Below are 16290 nucleotides of genomic sequence, written 5' to 3' on the forward strand. Positions count from 1 at the left end.
TTGCCAGTTGCCTACAGAGCTCAGTTCCTACTCCATCTGAAGCAGGATGCTGGACCACTGGAGGTGTTTGGTCAGCATCCCAGCTTTGGCTGAGCCCCAAAGGTTCCCATTGCCACCTGCCCTGCCCCCCCCCTTGAAAACATCCAGAACTTCTCCTTTTATTGGACAGTGCTTCTCTAGTTTCCTAAGGAGATTGACAAGATAGTCCCTAAAGGTGACTGGATGAACCCATGTATTGGGTTGGCCAAAAAGTTCAGCAACATGTTATGGAAAAACCTGAACAAACTTTTTGGCCAACCCAATACTTGGGCACTGATGAAATCTGCCATTGTGTGTAGAATCTCCAAGAGAAGAAGATGGGGCTGCCCTACTGAGGAGACCAGAAAATGCACACTCTACTTGTCTGGGAGGAAATTGGACGGGGAGGGCGTCTTAACAGTGTAAAGACAAACCACCGGTGGGACCTGCCTCAATGATGTTCCTCTTGTCTGCATGTCCACCTCGGGGGTGGGGGTGGGGGTGAGCAGAGAACGAAAAAGACCAGGTTTGGGCACTTGGCCACTGGTATGTCCTCCCACATCCATATTTGGGGATAATCTGGGTTTAACTTTCCTCCGAGGCGTTGGTGTCTCAATTATGGAAAAGTCCCTTTCTCCCTCTTCATATGTGCCAGCGCTGAGGCAAGGAGTGTTCCTGTGAACCTGAGCACCTGCAGCATTCCTGCAGGTTACTGTTAGGGTGCCAGGGCTCCTCCAGGAAGCCCTGTCTGACCACTCCAGACTGGGTCCCCCGTCTATGCGACCCCGCACATCAGGCAGTTGCTTCCTAAGACCTGACTCCTGCAGCCCTTCCCGGGAGGTTCAGACCGACCGCAGAGCAGACCTCCAAGGCGTTTCTTGGCTGCCTACACTGGCGAGTGTCAGTGCCGAATGCCTTGGGTCCGACGCCACCACAATGTGCGCAGTCATCGGATTCCGCGGCGCCCCAACCCGCCGCAATATTGAATCATCTTTTGGCACTGCCTCCTCCTTGTTGCCACCCCACTCCTGGGAGCGAGAAAATGCAGACCATACTGTTCCGGGAAGAGGGAAGTGCGTCTCAACCGGGGAACGGAGGAACTACCAGTGGGGTTTCCTGTAACTGTGCTGCTCTTGTCTGCATCTACATTTGGGGGGCGGCTTCTGCCCTGGGGAGTGTGCATCTCCTACTAACGATAAAGCAGCTCGGGAAGAGGAACTTCAGTGTGGGCCGGGGTTCAAGAAGCGGAGATCTTGAGTGCAGCGCGGGCGCGGGATCCCCAGGAACCCCCTGCTGGTGACCGCCGCGCGCGCTGGCTCGGCGGCGGTGGTTCTGGCTACGGCGCGGCGCGACGCTGACAACCCCGCGGCCCCTCCCCTGGGTGCGCGCGCAACCTGGGCACCATGGCGGCGGCGGCGGCGGCGGCGGCAGGCCGGCGGCCTGAGGCTGTGAGTCCTCAGTGGGCGCCGCCCCAGCACGACCCGGCCGGGGCAGCAGCGGGACTGGGTGACTGTGAGGACACACCGGTCCGGCCGCTGTGCAAGCCTCGCGGCATCTGCTCGCGCGCTTACTTCCTGGTGCTGATGGTGTTCGTGCACCTGTACCTGGGCAACGTGCTGGCGCTGCTGCTCTTCGTACACTACAGCAACGGCGACGACAGCAGCGACCCCGGGCCCCAGCGCCGGGCCCAGGGCCCCGGGCCCGCGCCAACCTTACCTCCCCTCACGCGGCTGGAGGGCATCAAGGTGAGGCCTCCGCCGCGGCGCGCTCCAGGCCCTGCACCGCCGAGCCCGAGAAGGCCGGCAGTCAGCCCGGGGCTCCACGCTGCTCCCTGCGCCGTCCCGGCCTGCCGCGCGCACCCCCTCACTCGCCCGCCGCCGCCCACCGGGCCGGGGCGTCTTTTCCTTTCTCGCACGTAGGGGCCTGGCGCCCGAGCTGCCCGCTGTGCCGCTTTCCCTTAGGTGGGGTATGAGCGCAAGGTCCAGCTGGTCGCCGACAGGGATCACTTCATACGAACCCTCAGCCTCAAGCCGCTGCTCTTCGGTAAGTTCGCTGGGCACCCCCAGGAAGGGTCAGGGGCTACGATTTGGTGGCTGCCTTGAGGCTCATTTGACCACGTGACTACTGTTTTGAAAATGGCTGTTTCAAAGTAGCCCTTTCTTTTCCACCCAGAGGTTGCCCCAAGTGAGGTACCCGCCCCCATCTCCAATATAGGGTGACAGGCTGACCTTTCCACACTCCCCTCTGTGACCCCTACTCTCTGCAGCTGATCCTTCCATCACAGGGCTGAGCAATGTGATCTAGAAGCTAGTGTCTAAACATTTCATTGAAACTGTCTTTGGAGGCTCCCTGCCATGGTTAATTCTGTCACATTCTAGAATGGGGGGAGGGTTGGACAGACTGATAACCAGGTCCTAGCTGATCTCAGGACCTGTAAGGGGAAATTCCACTCCCAAAGTGGGTCTGATAAGCAGGCTGTCCAAATGTGGGTAAGCTGGTGCCCCCCAAACCTGCCCCACAAGGGCACCAGCCTTTGCTACCAGCACTCTGGGATTCTTCTTAGGATGGAGTTTTGTGTTCAGCCATTACAGTAGGCAGAGCCTTCCAGGGTGACCTCATTTGGAACCAGCATCATAGCTCACATTTTCTGAGCTCTTGTTATGTGCTAGACTTATGTGATCATTCCATTTAATTCTCACAACCCCTCTATGAGGTGTGTGTAGGTCCCACTGTCAGGCTAGTGGGTGAGAAAGTGAGGCACAGAGAGCCCCTGTTGCTTGGCCAGGCTCACACAGCTAGTTCAGGGTGAAGCTAGGATTAGAACAAGGCAGACTTTCTCTACAGCCTGCACTCTAAAGCCAACGTGCTAGTTGTGAAGACCCTGAAGTCCTTCAAAGACTACCAGTACCAACAAGATGGGGGTCCCCAGACCCATGACCTTGCCCAAGATAGGTTTTCACACCCCAGTCCTGGGTACCCAGCCTCAGTGACACACTTACCTGCAGACCTGAGGTGTTCCTGGCTGCTGGGGGATGGAAGGGGTAAGGGGCTTTCAGGAGGGGACTGGGGAACCAAAGCAGAGCATCTGAGCGCATGCTGTCAACCCTAAGGCGGAGGGCCCTGGTTGGGGATTATGCCTAGACCTGTGAGAATGATTTCACATAGATTAGGATGTCAGTCCTGTTGTAGGGAAGGCACTAAAAGATTATTATTATTATTGCATAATGTTGAAGTCTGAGCAAAGCACTAGTTCAGGTGCCGGGAATACAGAATTGGACAAAATAGGAAAACAAAAAACACCTGAAGCTGACAGTCGAATGAGGTTACAGACAAATAAACATGTATGGTGTGTCAGATGGTGATAAGTGATCACAGACAAGTAAGGCAGAATTTCAGCTGGGGTTGAAACTAAGTAAGGTGGTCAGGGTGGGCCTCCCTGAGAAGGATATTTGAGCACAGACCCGCAGGAGCTGTGGGATGAAGCCAGGTGGCTGTCAAGGAACAGGTGATCCAGGCAAGGGAACAACTCTCCCCATTACTACTCCACTGTTGTGAGATGGCCACATTGAGGTGGGTGTACTTTCTCTCATCAGCCTTTTTGGACCCGTATATACTTAATTCAGACATATGTTAGGTTAAGTGAGCCATGAGGCATAACCCCTAACCCTAACCCCCTAACATGCAGCTTGTTGCATCAAAGTCCTACAAAGCAGAGAATGAGAAACCCAGACCCGAAGTCACCAAGAGTACATTACGGGAAGCAGAAGAGATTTGACAAAAGGTAAACTGATTCTGGTTAAGCCATCAGATGGGTTTCTGTTTGTGCAGATAAATTACAAAGGGCATGATTAGGAGAACTGGGCAGTTGCAGCAAGACCTTCCTAATCGTTGTTCTCATTTCCTCCAAAATTCTTACACTACCTTTGAGTCTGTTGGTGAAAGATGTCCCAGGTTTTACTCAGAAAGTCCTGGGGCTTGCTGCTTGGTGAAATGAGGTGAGACAAATGAGGAAGAGGTCAGTGATTATAAGAAGTCCAGTTGTGAGACACGCTAACCACAGGGGAGAGGGTGTCCAAGGAGGGGCAGTTCCTGAACGTGGTGTTGGATGAATCCAAAGAAGGAAGCCTCACCCCAAGAAGGAGCAGTGTCTCTGTTTTCTGTGCCTGCCTGTCCATCCACCTACTGTCGCCCTAAAGAGGCAGGCAGGGCCCAAGGAGAATGGGCCCGCTATGCCACCTTGCCCTACTGTGACCCACCATCAGGGACCCAAAATGCCAGGGCTCAAGGGGTAGGTGTTCAGGGTGTCAGCTGGGGCAAGGGGACTGGGTTTTACCCTAGGGTGCCTCCATCTCTTTGGAAGGGAACCCCACCACTTCACAGGGAAATCCTCACGTAACCTTCAGCCTCTCCCTTTGGGGGAAATTTCCTGTTTCCCACCTTTTTTCCTAGAGACATTTGGTAAGTGGGACCTGGGCCACAAAAGGCCCCCCCGTGAGTTCCTGGAGGATACCTGCTTGACTGTGGTAGGCATTTCCCAAGGATTTGGACCGTTGTCCAGTTCAGAAGGGAGGTGTTCCAGTTCTGACTCACTGTCGCCTCTCTAGGGACATTGCTTTCTCTCATGTGGCTCACTTCTCCCTCCACCTCACACTCATTCTGTATTTAAACAGCAGATCAGATCTCATCACTCCCTTCCTTAAAAGCCTCCATGATTTCCCATTCCACTTCTACGTCTCATTTGGTGCTCCAAGACCCTCTCATCTCTCAGACCTCATCTCCCACCACCCTTCCCTCACTCACCCCCTGTTGATTCTCAGACACCAAGCTCATTGCTGCCTTGGCACCTTTTTTTTTAATTAATTAATTTATTTTTGGCTGTGTTGGGTCTTCGTTGCTGCGTGTGGGCTTTCTCTAGTTGCGGTGAGCGGGGGCTACCCCTCAGGGTGCACGGGCTTCTCATTGCGGTGGCTTCTCTTGTTGCAGAGCACAGACTCTAGGCTCGTGGGCTTCAGTAGCTGTGGCACGCGGGCTCAGTAGTTGTGACTCGCAGGCTCTAGGGCGCAGGCTCAGTAGTTGTGGCACACGGGCCCAGTTGCTCCGCGGCATGTGGAGTCCTCCTGGACCAGGGCTCGAACCCGTGTCCCCTGCATTGGCAGGCGGACTCTTAACCACTACGTCACCGGGGAAGTCCTGCCTTGGCGCCTTTATATGCACAGTTCCCTCCACCAGAAGCCTCAGACTTGGCTCTCACTGAGGGTGCCTTCCCCCGCATCAGGCCTCTGCTCAAACCTCGCCTCCTCAGAGACCTCTCTCCACCTCAGACTGGTCTCAAGAGGTTTCCAGGCTCTCTGTTGCGTCAGCCTGCTCCGTTTTCTTCTCAGCGCTTAGCATCATTGGAAACTACCTTCTGTATTTATTTGTTGATTGTGTCTTTGCCCCTAAAGGTTAGCTGCATGTGTGGAAGGCCTGATTTGACATGGCTGTGTGTCCAGCGGCCAGAGTCTACTGCTGACAATTATTGGCCAGCTGGAGGGGTTTACTAGGTACTCTCAGCCAGTCCAGCACCTGTCTTTGTGTGCAGAGTGGCCTCCACCATCACCCTGGTCAGGTGCCTCCTTATTTGGCACCCTCTTCAAGAGCAGCAGGGGGCACTTCCAGTGGGCCAGCAAAAGTTTTAGTCCACTTTCTTAACTATTTAAGGTAAATGAGTAATTGATACCAGTACACAAAACAATGTATGTTAAAACCATAACTGCTTTATTATAGGATTTCCAGACCTATTCTTTTTCAGCTTAAAAAAAACAATAAAGCAGTTACATAAGACCACTGTGCTCTCTTGACGGAAGCGCAGAAGTAGGGAAAGAATTGTAGTATGCATATTAGTTCAGGTTTGTAAGCAGCTTAATGCAGTTTTCTGTATGAACCCCCCTGCTGTTCCACAGGCCCGCTGCTTGGCAGGATTGTGGACTCAGTAAAGGTCAGGAAGATATAATTGAGTCTGTCTGGGGCTTGACAAGCAGCATAGTGCCTGGGTGAGCATAGCCTGAGGCTTTGTGCCTGCCCTGAGGCTCAGCTTGGGATGCTGGGGCTTGTGGGCAGGAGCAGGGCATCAGCCAGGCCGGCATCCCAGGTCTGGGAAGTTCAGAAAGGTAGTCTTGCCTGCCCAGCACACAAGGCTAGCTGACTTTTTCCAGGAGGAAGGACCACAGAAGTGGACTTCTGCCCTGCCTTGTGCTGGTCCTGGGTGAGCCTTGGAGTTACTCTGGACTCTGGTCTGCAAATATCCATGGAGGGCAGCAGAAAGAGGGTTTTATGTGTGTCCAGGGGAGCACATGGTCTGCGTGGCCACTGCAGAGGCTGTGGCTATAAAGTCCCAGGCTCTCCCCACCTGGGTTGACTCTATTCTGGGCACTGGTGATGATGCCACCTGCACATGGCCAGCTGCAGATTTCTGTGGCCCTGGCTCCAACCATAGGCCGTGGTTACCAGCAGACCGTGACCCTGCACCTCCCCACGCAGCACGTAGGTCCCAGCATACTTTCCGCGCAGGAGGTTGTACACACACGTGGCATCCAGCTGTAGCCAGCATTGCAGAGTAGGCGCCAGCTCCCCAGGGGGCAGTGAGCCCGCCTTCAGCACCTCTAGCTGTGAGTCCAGGTCGCAGTCTGAGGGTCCGGAGGATGACCCACTGCGCCAGGAGAGCCTAACCTTCACTGCTGAATGGGATCAGAGGGCCGAGGTGATGAGCCTGGCCCCTCTGAGTATCCCCATCTTCCCCTCCACCTGGTAAGCCAAACCCTCTTGTCTGATGTTCTGCTCTTGGAATCAGGGTCCTAGAGAAGGCCTGTCCTCCTGGAATGTTGTTTTTTTAGCAATTATTAAAGGAACTTATTTTTTAGTTCTAATCAGGCATAATGTTTGGGTATCCCCTCTTTCTTTTGTCTTAGCACCAAGCCAGGAGTTGTAATGAACCCACTTGTAAGGGGGTGTAAGGGGTGCTGGGCACCAGAGGCTCACCAAAATCGCTAGCGCAGAGCGTGTCCAGGACCTCCTTGGACGAGCTGGTGTCCTGCAACTCACAGTCCCTGCAGCTGGCATGCGGCACTGGGGGGAGGAGCTGAGTGAGGCTCCCCCTGGACCCCGGGTGGAGGAGAGGAGCCATCAGCAGGGGTTTCTCCCACTTTCCCCTTGTTCTTTACCCTTTCTGAGATGGATGGCCGCTGTGGGTTGTCCCTCTTCTTTCCCACCAGAGAGACCCAGTTACCTGATCCCCGAGAGTTGTGATTTGAAAGGGTGGGGTGCAGCCTGTGGGGCTGAGAAAGGGTTAGACCAGCCTAGAAGCTGTGTAGAGACTCACGTGGGCGGCTCGGGCGGGAGCCGTTGGAGATGGCAGCCACGCAGAGGCCGTGGCCGGCGGGGAAGCGTCTGCAGTGCAGGATGGCTGGCCAGGGGTAGCCATAGCAGGCCATGATGGGGGTGCAGCTGGTCTGCACGGCCTCGCACAGGCTTCGGCACGGGTAGATGACCCTGCAGGGCAGGGAAAGTGTCAGGGGCAGCGGGTGCTCAGGACCAGGGTTCCTGGATTCCAAGCTGGGGCCTCTGTGTGCTCCTAGCTCTAGGCCTGGCCAGAAACTCCACAGTTGTTGGGCAACGACACCCTGGTCACCTAGCAACAGCCCTGCAGCTGGGCTTCTTGCTCCTTTGCTTGCTGAAATCTTAGCCTTCAGCCCTGGGTCTCCCAGCCCTTCTGTCTTGTAATCCCAGCCCCACCCCTGCCCTGGCCCAGGCTGCTTTCCACCTTTGCAGTGCATCTCCCCCTACAGCTCCGGTGGATGCCTAGTGCCTGGGAGAGGGCTGTAGGAGGGGCCCTGCACTCTGGGCCTTCACTCCCCATCTTGGAGGGAGAAAGCAGGGCCCTCCCTCTTGTCCTGAAAGGCCTGCAGGACACTGCAGTTTCTAGCCAGGCCTGGGGTTGGCCAAGAGCAAAGGGGCCCAATCCTCAGTTTCTGAAAGAGCCCATTCTTGCTGCTACAGGCATGGTCACCCTGAGGCTCTAGGAAGGGCCCTGGCTCTGCAAAGAAGAAACTGAGGGAGCTGTTGTTCACGGGGTAGGTTAGGCTGGGGAAGAGGAATCAGCCTTGCAATCTCTGGACTCTGAGAGAAAAAGCCACCAGATGAGCCGTGGCTCCATCTCTGGCCAGGATCCTTTGGGCAGACAGAGTTGCCACACCTCACTGGAGAGGGGTTCTCAGCCCCTAGCCTAGAGCGGGCTGCTCACTTGCCCTACCTTGACATTTAAGAGCCCTTGTTGATTTGTGGATCCAGACCAAGGGTGCACACCATTGATAGTCCCCTGCCTATGTCTCCTGTGTCCCATGGGCATCTGCGCTCTCTGCCAGCAACACCCTGACAAAACAATCCTTCATCCTCCTGTCACCGATAGGTACACAGCAATGATTAGTGAAGAGCTTCCAGAGCAGGCCCTGGCTGAGGAGAGGCCCCCACCCTTACCTGGGAGCCCCTGCCCTACCTGTCGAGGCACACCGGGGCAAAGAGGGAGCAGAGGAAGAGGCGCACATCAGGGTCGCACTCCCTGGCCAGCAGGGGCAACCAGCTGACTGACTGCTGGATGGCCTCGGCTGCTGTGTCATGGTCCAGCAAGTGGGGTAGCCGCATCTCTGTGTAGCCAATGTTGTGGCACAGCGCCATGGCTTGGGGAATGGCCATGCACCGTGTGGGGCCCCAGGGAGCCCCTGCCCCACCGTCACCCGACAGCACCACCAGTGCCACCAGCTGCCACAGCCCTTGATCCATCACCTGCTTTCTCTGCCTTGGTCTCAGTGCACTGAGGTTGGGGGCTTTATAAGGGCTATACCCACACCCCAGGAGCCAATGTTTGCCCAGCTTCCATGTGCTCAGACCCACCTGGTTAGGCCCCAGTGTGCTGACCTGGGCTGTTTGCATCTGAATAGCACATGGCAGGGGGCTGTATAGAGGGTGGCATCTCCTTTGGGCCTGTGAATGACTGGCACCTAATAAACTGAAGAAACCTGGGCCTGTGTTTTCTTTTTCTGGTTTACTTTTCTTGTTTGTTTATCTTTTTAAATGATCAGGAGGTGACTGGTGATTAGCAATTTGGTCCCCCAGTGGATGGCTCACACCCTTTCTGGGTTTGACAGGTTGAGGGGATCAGGCAGGCTGGAGGTGGGGGTGGGGTGGGGTGGCTTTTGTCCTGTCCTCAGTGTCATCGCATCTGGGTCACCTACCTATGGAAGCTGAATCTGGCTGTGAGCCTGGGTTCTGGAGTACGACAGCCTGTGGGGCCCTGGCCAAGTTACTGATGTCTCTGTGCTTGGGGGATCCTCAGGGAGAGGAAGGGTGAATTAATGGGGCCTGGTTTTCTAGGATGAGTATACGGATTACGGGGTTGATGACATGCTTAGGACAGGACACAGAGTCTGTGCTCCCTAAGTGTGATCTGCTGTGATTACTATTAAAAACTGCTCCAATCCTGGCTCCGAGTGGCCATTTCCCTTACTCTTGGCAATGACTGGAACTTCATGCTGAGAGAATAACCCAGAAAAGTGGCAGACCACTCTGCAGGAGTTCTGAGGGGTCACAGTGGCGGCATGGCCCTTCCTCCAGTCAGTTCCTGTGTGGGCCTCTTGTGCCCCATCAAAGGAAGTCCTCTCTCCCAGGAACAAGAGAATGAAGCAAGGCCCAGGCTCCAGCCCTGGAAGTGCCTGGAGTCACTGGGATGTGGGCTCGCCAGGTGTGAGCTTCGCGTTCCAGCTCCACTGAGCTGCTTGTGGAGCTGGTGTGGGGTCATCCAGCCACTGGAGCTAAGCCCCAGGCCTGACTGGCCTTTACTTGGGCTTAGAGGCATGGAGTAGGCGTTCAGTGTACATTTGTTCCCAAAGCAAAGGACACTGGGGCATCTTCTCAGAGCATCTGCTAAAAACCTGAGTGACCCCCACTGACCTCCCAGTGCTGGGCAACTCAGTAGTGGACGGATGACCAGCACCCACTTGTGCAAGAGAATGGAGGGCAAGGCCTAGAATGCTGGATGTATTCACTTTGTTTTTATTTGAACAATGCCGAAAAGCAATAATGAAGGCAAAAACCTGCCAACATTCCCCCCGCCCTTTTAAAATATATACCCAGTAAGGAGTGGAGGTCACCCCTCTACCCCTCAGGTCCACCGTCTGGCCTTTGGTCCCACTCCAAGGTGGGTTAGCCCATCCCCAGCTTTGCTCTGGCTCACCTCCCAGGACTCCCCTGGAAATTGTGTGCTCTCAGCATCAAAAAGAGAGGCCCCATGTTCCAAACGCTGGCTAACCTTTGCAGGACAACTTGACCTTGGGGTCATGGTCTAGAGCAGATGTGAAGTCCTCCTGACTTGGTGACCAGCAGGGGACAGGGACTACCCCAAGAACCCTGCAGAGAGGAAGGTATTTATTGGTGCATCAGCGTCCTGGCCCGGTTCTTGGCCTCACCCCCCACCCCACCTCTTCTGGCAGAAATCCCTGGCTTCTTGAGTGATGAGGAGTGTCGGCTCATCATCCACCTGGCACAGATGAAGGGGTTACAACGCAGCCAGATCCTGCCCACCGAAGAGTATGAGGAAGCAATGGGCACAATGCAAATCAGCCAGCTGGACCTCTTCCAGCTGCTGGACCAAAACCATGATGGTCGCCTGCAGCTCCATGAGGTTGGGATCCTGGGGCCTGGAGTAGGCACCAGGGTGGGAATGCCCAAAATTGTTTCTGGTGGCCAGGTCACTTGTACTGCTCGGCCCTGGCCCCAAGAGTCAGATGCCACCTCAGATCAACTTGGGCATGCCCAGGGTCCACTTTCCCTCCTAGAGAGCCCCTTGCTGCCCTGGGAACCCCAGGGCAGGAGGATCTACCTGGAGGTGATGGCATTTATTGCCACAGTTCCCAGGTGGTGTGCTGTCTGTGGTCTGGATTCCTTGCTGCTGTTGCTGGGAGCCCCACAGAATTCATGGTGGATGGGGTGGCAGCTCAGAGGAAGCCAGAAGTCTGAATCTCTCTCTGCATGCCCCTCACACCCAGGCTTCTGAGAGAGGTCTTGGTGGGGTGCAGGGTCCCTTGCCTATATAGAGTGCCTCACCGAGCCCGATCTTCCTAAGAGGCCTGGTGGTTGTTCACTGGCCAGGCCTCCCCATGGTGCCTCTTCCCTTTTCGCACCCAGGCCCTGGCCTCCCCCACCTCACCTGGGGTATCTGGGTGGGACACAGGCCTGTCCTTTGCTCTGCCTCCAATAGGCTGACAGTGTTCCCCATGGAAGCCACAGTCCCACCAGGGCTGAGAATGGTCATGGCCCACAGGTCTTTTGACTGTCTTCTGGCTTCCTCCCCAGATGCCTCTAGACCTCTCTGCCTACCCTCACTTCAGCTCAGGGACCTTGGGCTCTGTCCTTCGTCCTCACCCATGCCCTATCACCTGAACCCTCAGCCCTACAGAAGGAACTAGGCAGCTGTCTGTGCTCTGGTGACTCTCCATCACTGGGGCCACCCCACTGAGGCACCATTTTGTGCTTTAGGTCCTGGCCCAGACTCGCCTGGGAAATGGACGGTGGATGACTCCAGAGAACATTCAGGAGATGTACTCTGCGATCAAGGCTGACCCTGATGGTGATGGTGAGCTCATACCTTGCCACAGTTCTGTCGCTGTGAGCCTCCTGCCCCCCAAGCCAGGTAGCCTCTATGCCCAGCTTCTAGAGTAGCCAGAGATGAGGAGGTGAGGATCCAGCCTTGCCCTTACCCCTGGGAAGTAGGCAGTAGCTAGACTCTCCCATTCCCTTTGGTGACAGTCTAGAGGGCAGTTCTTGGAGGCTCTTTTGACCTCACCAGGCAGCATCTGGGGTACAGGAGGTATGGTTGCTGGCTGGCAGAGGGCAGAGTGGTATAGCGGGAGCAAAGGAACAGTGAGGTCAGCTTGGCACCTGCCTCTCTCCAGCCAGGCACACGGTCTTGCCCTAGCAGTCGGCCTCTCTGGTCTAACCAAGGTCCCCCTTGCCTTCTTCTTGCCCACCTGGAGTCATGCTAACTGCTTGGGGTCATGTGGGCAGGAGTGCTGTCCTGTAAGCACCCTCGCCTTTGGTAAAAACCCCCAGGAAGTTTCTGAGGTGTAGTCATTACCCTCATGTCCAAATTCTGGACCAGTTGAGGAAATAGGACTTGGAAGAATGGCTTTGTGGCTGGTGAACCCACAGTGAAGAATCTGACTGGGACCTGTGGCTGGAGGGGCATCATGCTGCTACTGCCCCTATGTGCAGAGCTCGTGACAGACTCACAGCCCTCGAGTGCCCCCACCCTCAGAGAAATCTGGGCCGAAGCATGGAAGTGTGTCAGTTGGGTCAGCCAGGATAACATGTAGCAAAGACACCAGCTATTCTTCCAGAACCCTAAGAGGATACAGCCCAGCTGTGTGGGTTGAGCAGGAACAGGGGAGAGTGTTCTCATTTGGGAGAGTGGCCTGGCTTTCTCTGCTGAGGTAGGCTGGTTTACCCAGCGGGCAGGACTGGCCAGGTGTATTCCACTCAGGATGAGACCCGAGGTCACGAAGGAACTCCTGGGGACCAATCCCAGCTTACACCCTACAGTGTGGAAGGCCCTGGACAAAACCCAACACTGAATGCTCTCTTTCTTCGCCCTCTACAGGACCAGAGAGTGGCCATCATGCTCTACAGAGCCAGGCTGGAGGGCCAAGGGCAGTCCTTGGCCTAGTGTCCTGGCCATATGGCTTAAGCTTCCTTTGGAGACCCTGCTCTCTGGCCAGTCTAATAGGGGTTGGGCTTCATCCTTTTGGGGGCAAAATCAGGGCTTAAACTGAGGAAATGAGCTTCTCTGGGTCTTCCCGTAGCGCCTAATGTGACAGAAGCCAATTTCATCTGACCCGAGTCCAGGTTGAGGGACAGGTGCACATGGCCCCCCAGTGCCTGAGGCCTGGGGTAGGTAGGAAGGTGCAGCCTCCCCACTATGCCCTCCCCACATGGGCTTGGTGGGCATTAATGATGGGTGCCCTGTGCAGGAGTGCTGAGCCGGCAGGAGTTCTCCAACATGGACCTTCGCGACTTTCACAAGTATATGAGGAGCCACAAGGCAGAGTCCAGCCAGCTGGTGCGGAACAGCCACCACACGTGGCTCTACCAGGGCGAAGGTGCCCACCACGTTATGCGCGCCATCCGCCAGAGGTGAGCACCTGAGGCTGTCCTCCCTGGTGCAGGGCCCCCATAGAAGTCCTTAGCTGAGAATGAGAAAACGGAATTGATTAGCCAACTCAGGATTAAGTTCCACTTGTTAGACCAGGATTGGGACTCATTAGGGGACAATTAACAAAAGCAAATTAGCCCTGATTGTGGGAAACAGTAGACATTTGGGATTAGAAACAGAGTGAATGTTTGTTTTCTGCTAATTAGAGAAGTGATCTCTTATCTCTGTCCACAGGACCCCCTGCCCCTGAGCAGCCAGGGGTTTTAGATAAACAGCCTCCTTCCTGGAGGGAGTGTCTCCCCCTCCCCCAACTTAATGAAGATTTCATCTTTGCCACCCAGGGATGTCTCTGGCATCCAGGGAGAAGGGCTCATCATGAGTAACCCCTTCCTGCTCTTACAGGGCCAGTCTGGGGTGGCTTAAGGAGCTTCCAGGGGAAATAGGGACAGAGCTGTGGCAGGCCCAGGGTCCACCTTGCCAGCTCCCTCAGGGTGCCACCTGGCATGGGGCTGCCCAGCTGAATGCCTGCTGCCCACCAGGGTACTGCGCCTCACCCGCCTGTCACCTGAGATCGTGGAACTCAGCGAGCCGCTGCAGGTCGTGCGGTATGGCGAGGGAGGCCACTACCATGCCCATGTGGACAGCGGGCCTGTGTACCCAGAGACCATCTGCTCCCATACCAAGCTGGTAGCCAATGAGTCTGTACCCTTCGAGACCTCCTGCCGGCAAGTACCTCCCACCTGAGGGCTGTCTTCAACTCCCAGACCAGGCACCCCGATGACACAAGCACAGCCCTGCCCTGTGGGCTTGCCCCTTGGTATGGGGCCAGGAGAGTGCTGGGCCATCCTGGTCGAGGATACCCCCATCTCTCCCCTCAGGTTGTTTACCAAGTGGCCCAAAAGGGGTGGTCATCTTGTCTCAGTGGCCAGACTGAGGTACCCACAGACACTGAAAGCCGCCCCCAGAGCTCTCAGGCAAGGGGCAAGTTTGGACCCCTGATTCTTTCCGCTCCCTCCCTGGTTATTGATCCTGCTGGCACTGCTGGAGACCTCAGCTTCTCCCTTTGAAGCTATGCCCCCCTCCCCTGCCAAGGTATGGTGGCAGGTCTCTCCTCTTCACGTGGCTGCTCTGGCTCAGCCCCTTCTAGTCACAACCAGCCCTCTGCATGATCTTGCTGCTTCTGCTAGCCTACCTTTCCCAGCTGGCCCTTGGTCAGGGCCATGTAATTTAGCTAATTGCACCTGTGATCTTGGCCATAAAAAAACATTGTGACTGACAGAAAGAGACTGGGTTTGTGGGAAGAAGAATGGGCTAGGGACATCTTGGTACTGACCTGCCGTGTTGTCACTGATCCCAGCCTGCCCCTCTGGCCCTTGGGGACCTGGGCAGCTTATCCTGCCCACAGGTAAGCCCCTGGGAAGCATCCACAGCTGGGAACCTGCTCAACAGTCCCCCTGCCTTACAGCTACATGACAGTGCTGTTTTATTTGAACAACGTCACCGGTGGGGGCGAGACTGTCTTTCCTGTAGCAGACAACAGAACCTATGACGAAATGGTAAGGGCCAACCGGGCTGTTACTCTGGTGGGATGGCAGGGCCTTGGGCAAACAGTACATACCCCTCCAGACCTGGGATGAGGCCTAAACAGTCCCCTGGGGACATCTGACTGGTTTCCCTCTGGCCACCTTTGACTGCCTGTCCTTAGGCTCCTGGCCATACAGTCAGGGCAGCTTGAAAACCCCACCACTCTGCTGCCCACAGAGTCTGATTCAGGATGATGTTGACCTCCGTGACACTCGGAGGCACTGTGACAAGGGGAACCTGCGTGTCAAGCCCCGCCAGGGCACAGCAGTCTTCTGGTACAACTACCTGCCTGATGGGCAAGGTGAGGACCTGTGGCCAGGCCAGGGCTGCCTTGAGGGAAGCTTCCCTTTACCCAGCCCTGGTTGCCACCCTGGTGAGCTGTTTCTGGCTGCCCTTCAAATGTTTTTTTGCCCCTAGTGCCTCCCAAAGACCATCCTCAGTGACTTCAGCAGCCTGCACCTGTGCAGCCTCCTGGGCTCTCTGGAACCCTGTCATTCCTTGATGCCCTAGCCTTCCAGCTGACTGGGGTGGGGGACACGTGCACCTTAGTAGCCCAGACTGGGAAGGGCTGTGGACAGGCCGGGCAGCAAGAAAGCTGATTTCAGAGAGCCAGTGGTGTTGATAAGGCATTCGCTAGAGAAAGATGCTGAACCCCCAAGGAGGCCTTGTGGCCAGATATTTGCCACTGAAGGTGTGCACAGCTGGGCCTACCCTTGCCATGCACTTGGGCAATATGAGGCCAAGCTCAGGTCAGCCCACAAGCTCAGCTCAGTCCAGCCTAGATTCCCTCTGGTCCCCTCCCTTGCTCACACCATCCTCCTCTCCTAGGTTGGGTGGGCGACGTGGACGACTACTCGCTGCACGGGGGCTGCCTGGTCACGCGTGGCACTAAGTGGATCGCCAACAACTGGATCAACGTGGACCCCAGCCGGGCGCGGCAGGCACTGTTCCAGCAGGAGATGGCGCGCCTGGCCCGCGAAAGTGGCGCCGACTCGCAGCCGGAGTGGACCCTGGACCGGGCCTACCGCGACACTCGCGTGGAACTCTGAGGGGAGTGTCCGTCGCGGTCCCCAGCCGCAGGTCACCTGCTGCCCGAGGTTGGGGGCCCTACCCCTGTCCAGCTGCAGGCCAAAGGCCTGGCCGATGTTTTGCCCCATCCCCACCTCCAGCCGTGATTAGGGCACAGTTCCTATATCCATGTTATTTATTGTGTACAGCCCCGTGCTTCCCCAACAAATAAAACTACGCGGCTTGGAGCTGCAGGGCCGAGAACCTCGGAACAGGCTGTAGGCATAATGGGCGGGGCGGGGCGCCGCGGCCGGGTGCATGCTGCGACGTCACGTGAGGGGAGGGCGATTCGGCCCCGCCAATCCCAGCCGGACGGCGTGGGGCGGAGAGTCGTCGTCATTGGGCCCCGGCGGCAGGCGCCCCTGCCTCTGCTACCTGTTGCT

At 56.2% G+C, this 16290-nt stretch overlaps 1 protein-coding gene across 1 annotated transcript; it reads left to right on the forward strand.

The window, feature by feature from the left end:
- The first annotated feature begins 1388 nt into the window (after nt 1–1388).
- On the forward strand, nt 1389–16112 carry P4HTM (prolyl 4-hydroxylase, transmembrane). The gene is made up of 9 exons (XM_060022456.1): nt 1389–1763; nt 1980–2061; nt 10539–10729; nt 11584–11680; nt 13074–13236; nt 13795–13980; nt 14721–14811; nt 15017–15140; nt 15668–16112. The coding sequence occupies exons 1-9, from the start codon at nt 1422–1424 to the stop codon at nt 15886–15888; spliced, it is 1497 nt and encodes a 498-aa protein (XP_059878439.1). The 5' UTR covers nt 1389–1421; the 3' UTR covers nt 15889–16112.
- The last annotated feature ends 178 nt before the right edge of the window (nt 16113–16290 follow it).

The sequence above is a fragment of the Delphinus delphis genome, chromosome 10 (genome assembly GCF_949987515.2).
Source record: "Delphinus delphis chromosome 10, mDelDel1.2, whole genome shotgun sequence".
NCBI classification, from domain to species: domain Eukaryota; kingdom Metazoa; phylum Chordata; class Mammalia; order Artiodactyla; family Delphinidae; genus Delphinus; species Delphinus delphis.

Coding starts and splice junctions, on each gene's coding strand:
- P4HTM (XM_060022456.1), top strand. CDS start 1,422: ATGGCGGCGGCGGCGGCGGCGGCGGCAGGCCGGCGGCCTGAGGCTGTG. Junction 1,764..1,979: donor CGCGGCTGGAGGGCATCAAG/GTGAGGCCTCCG, acceptor GCTTTCCCTTAG/GTGGGGTATGAGCGCAAGGT. Junction 13,237..13,794: donor ATGCGCGCCATCCGCCAGAG/GTGAGCACCTGA, acceptor GCTGCCCACCAG/GGTACTGCGCCTCACCCGCC.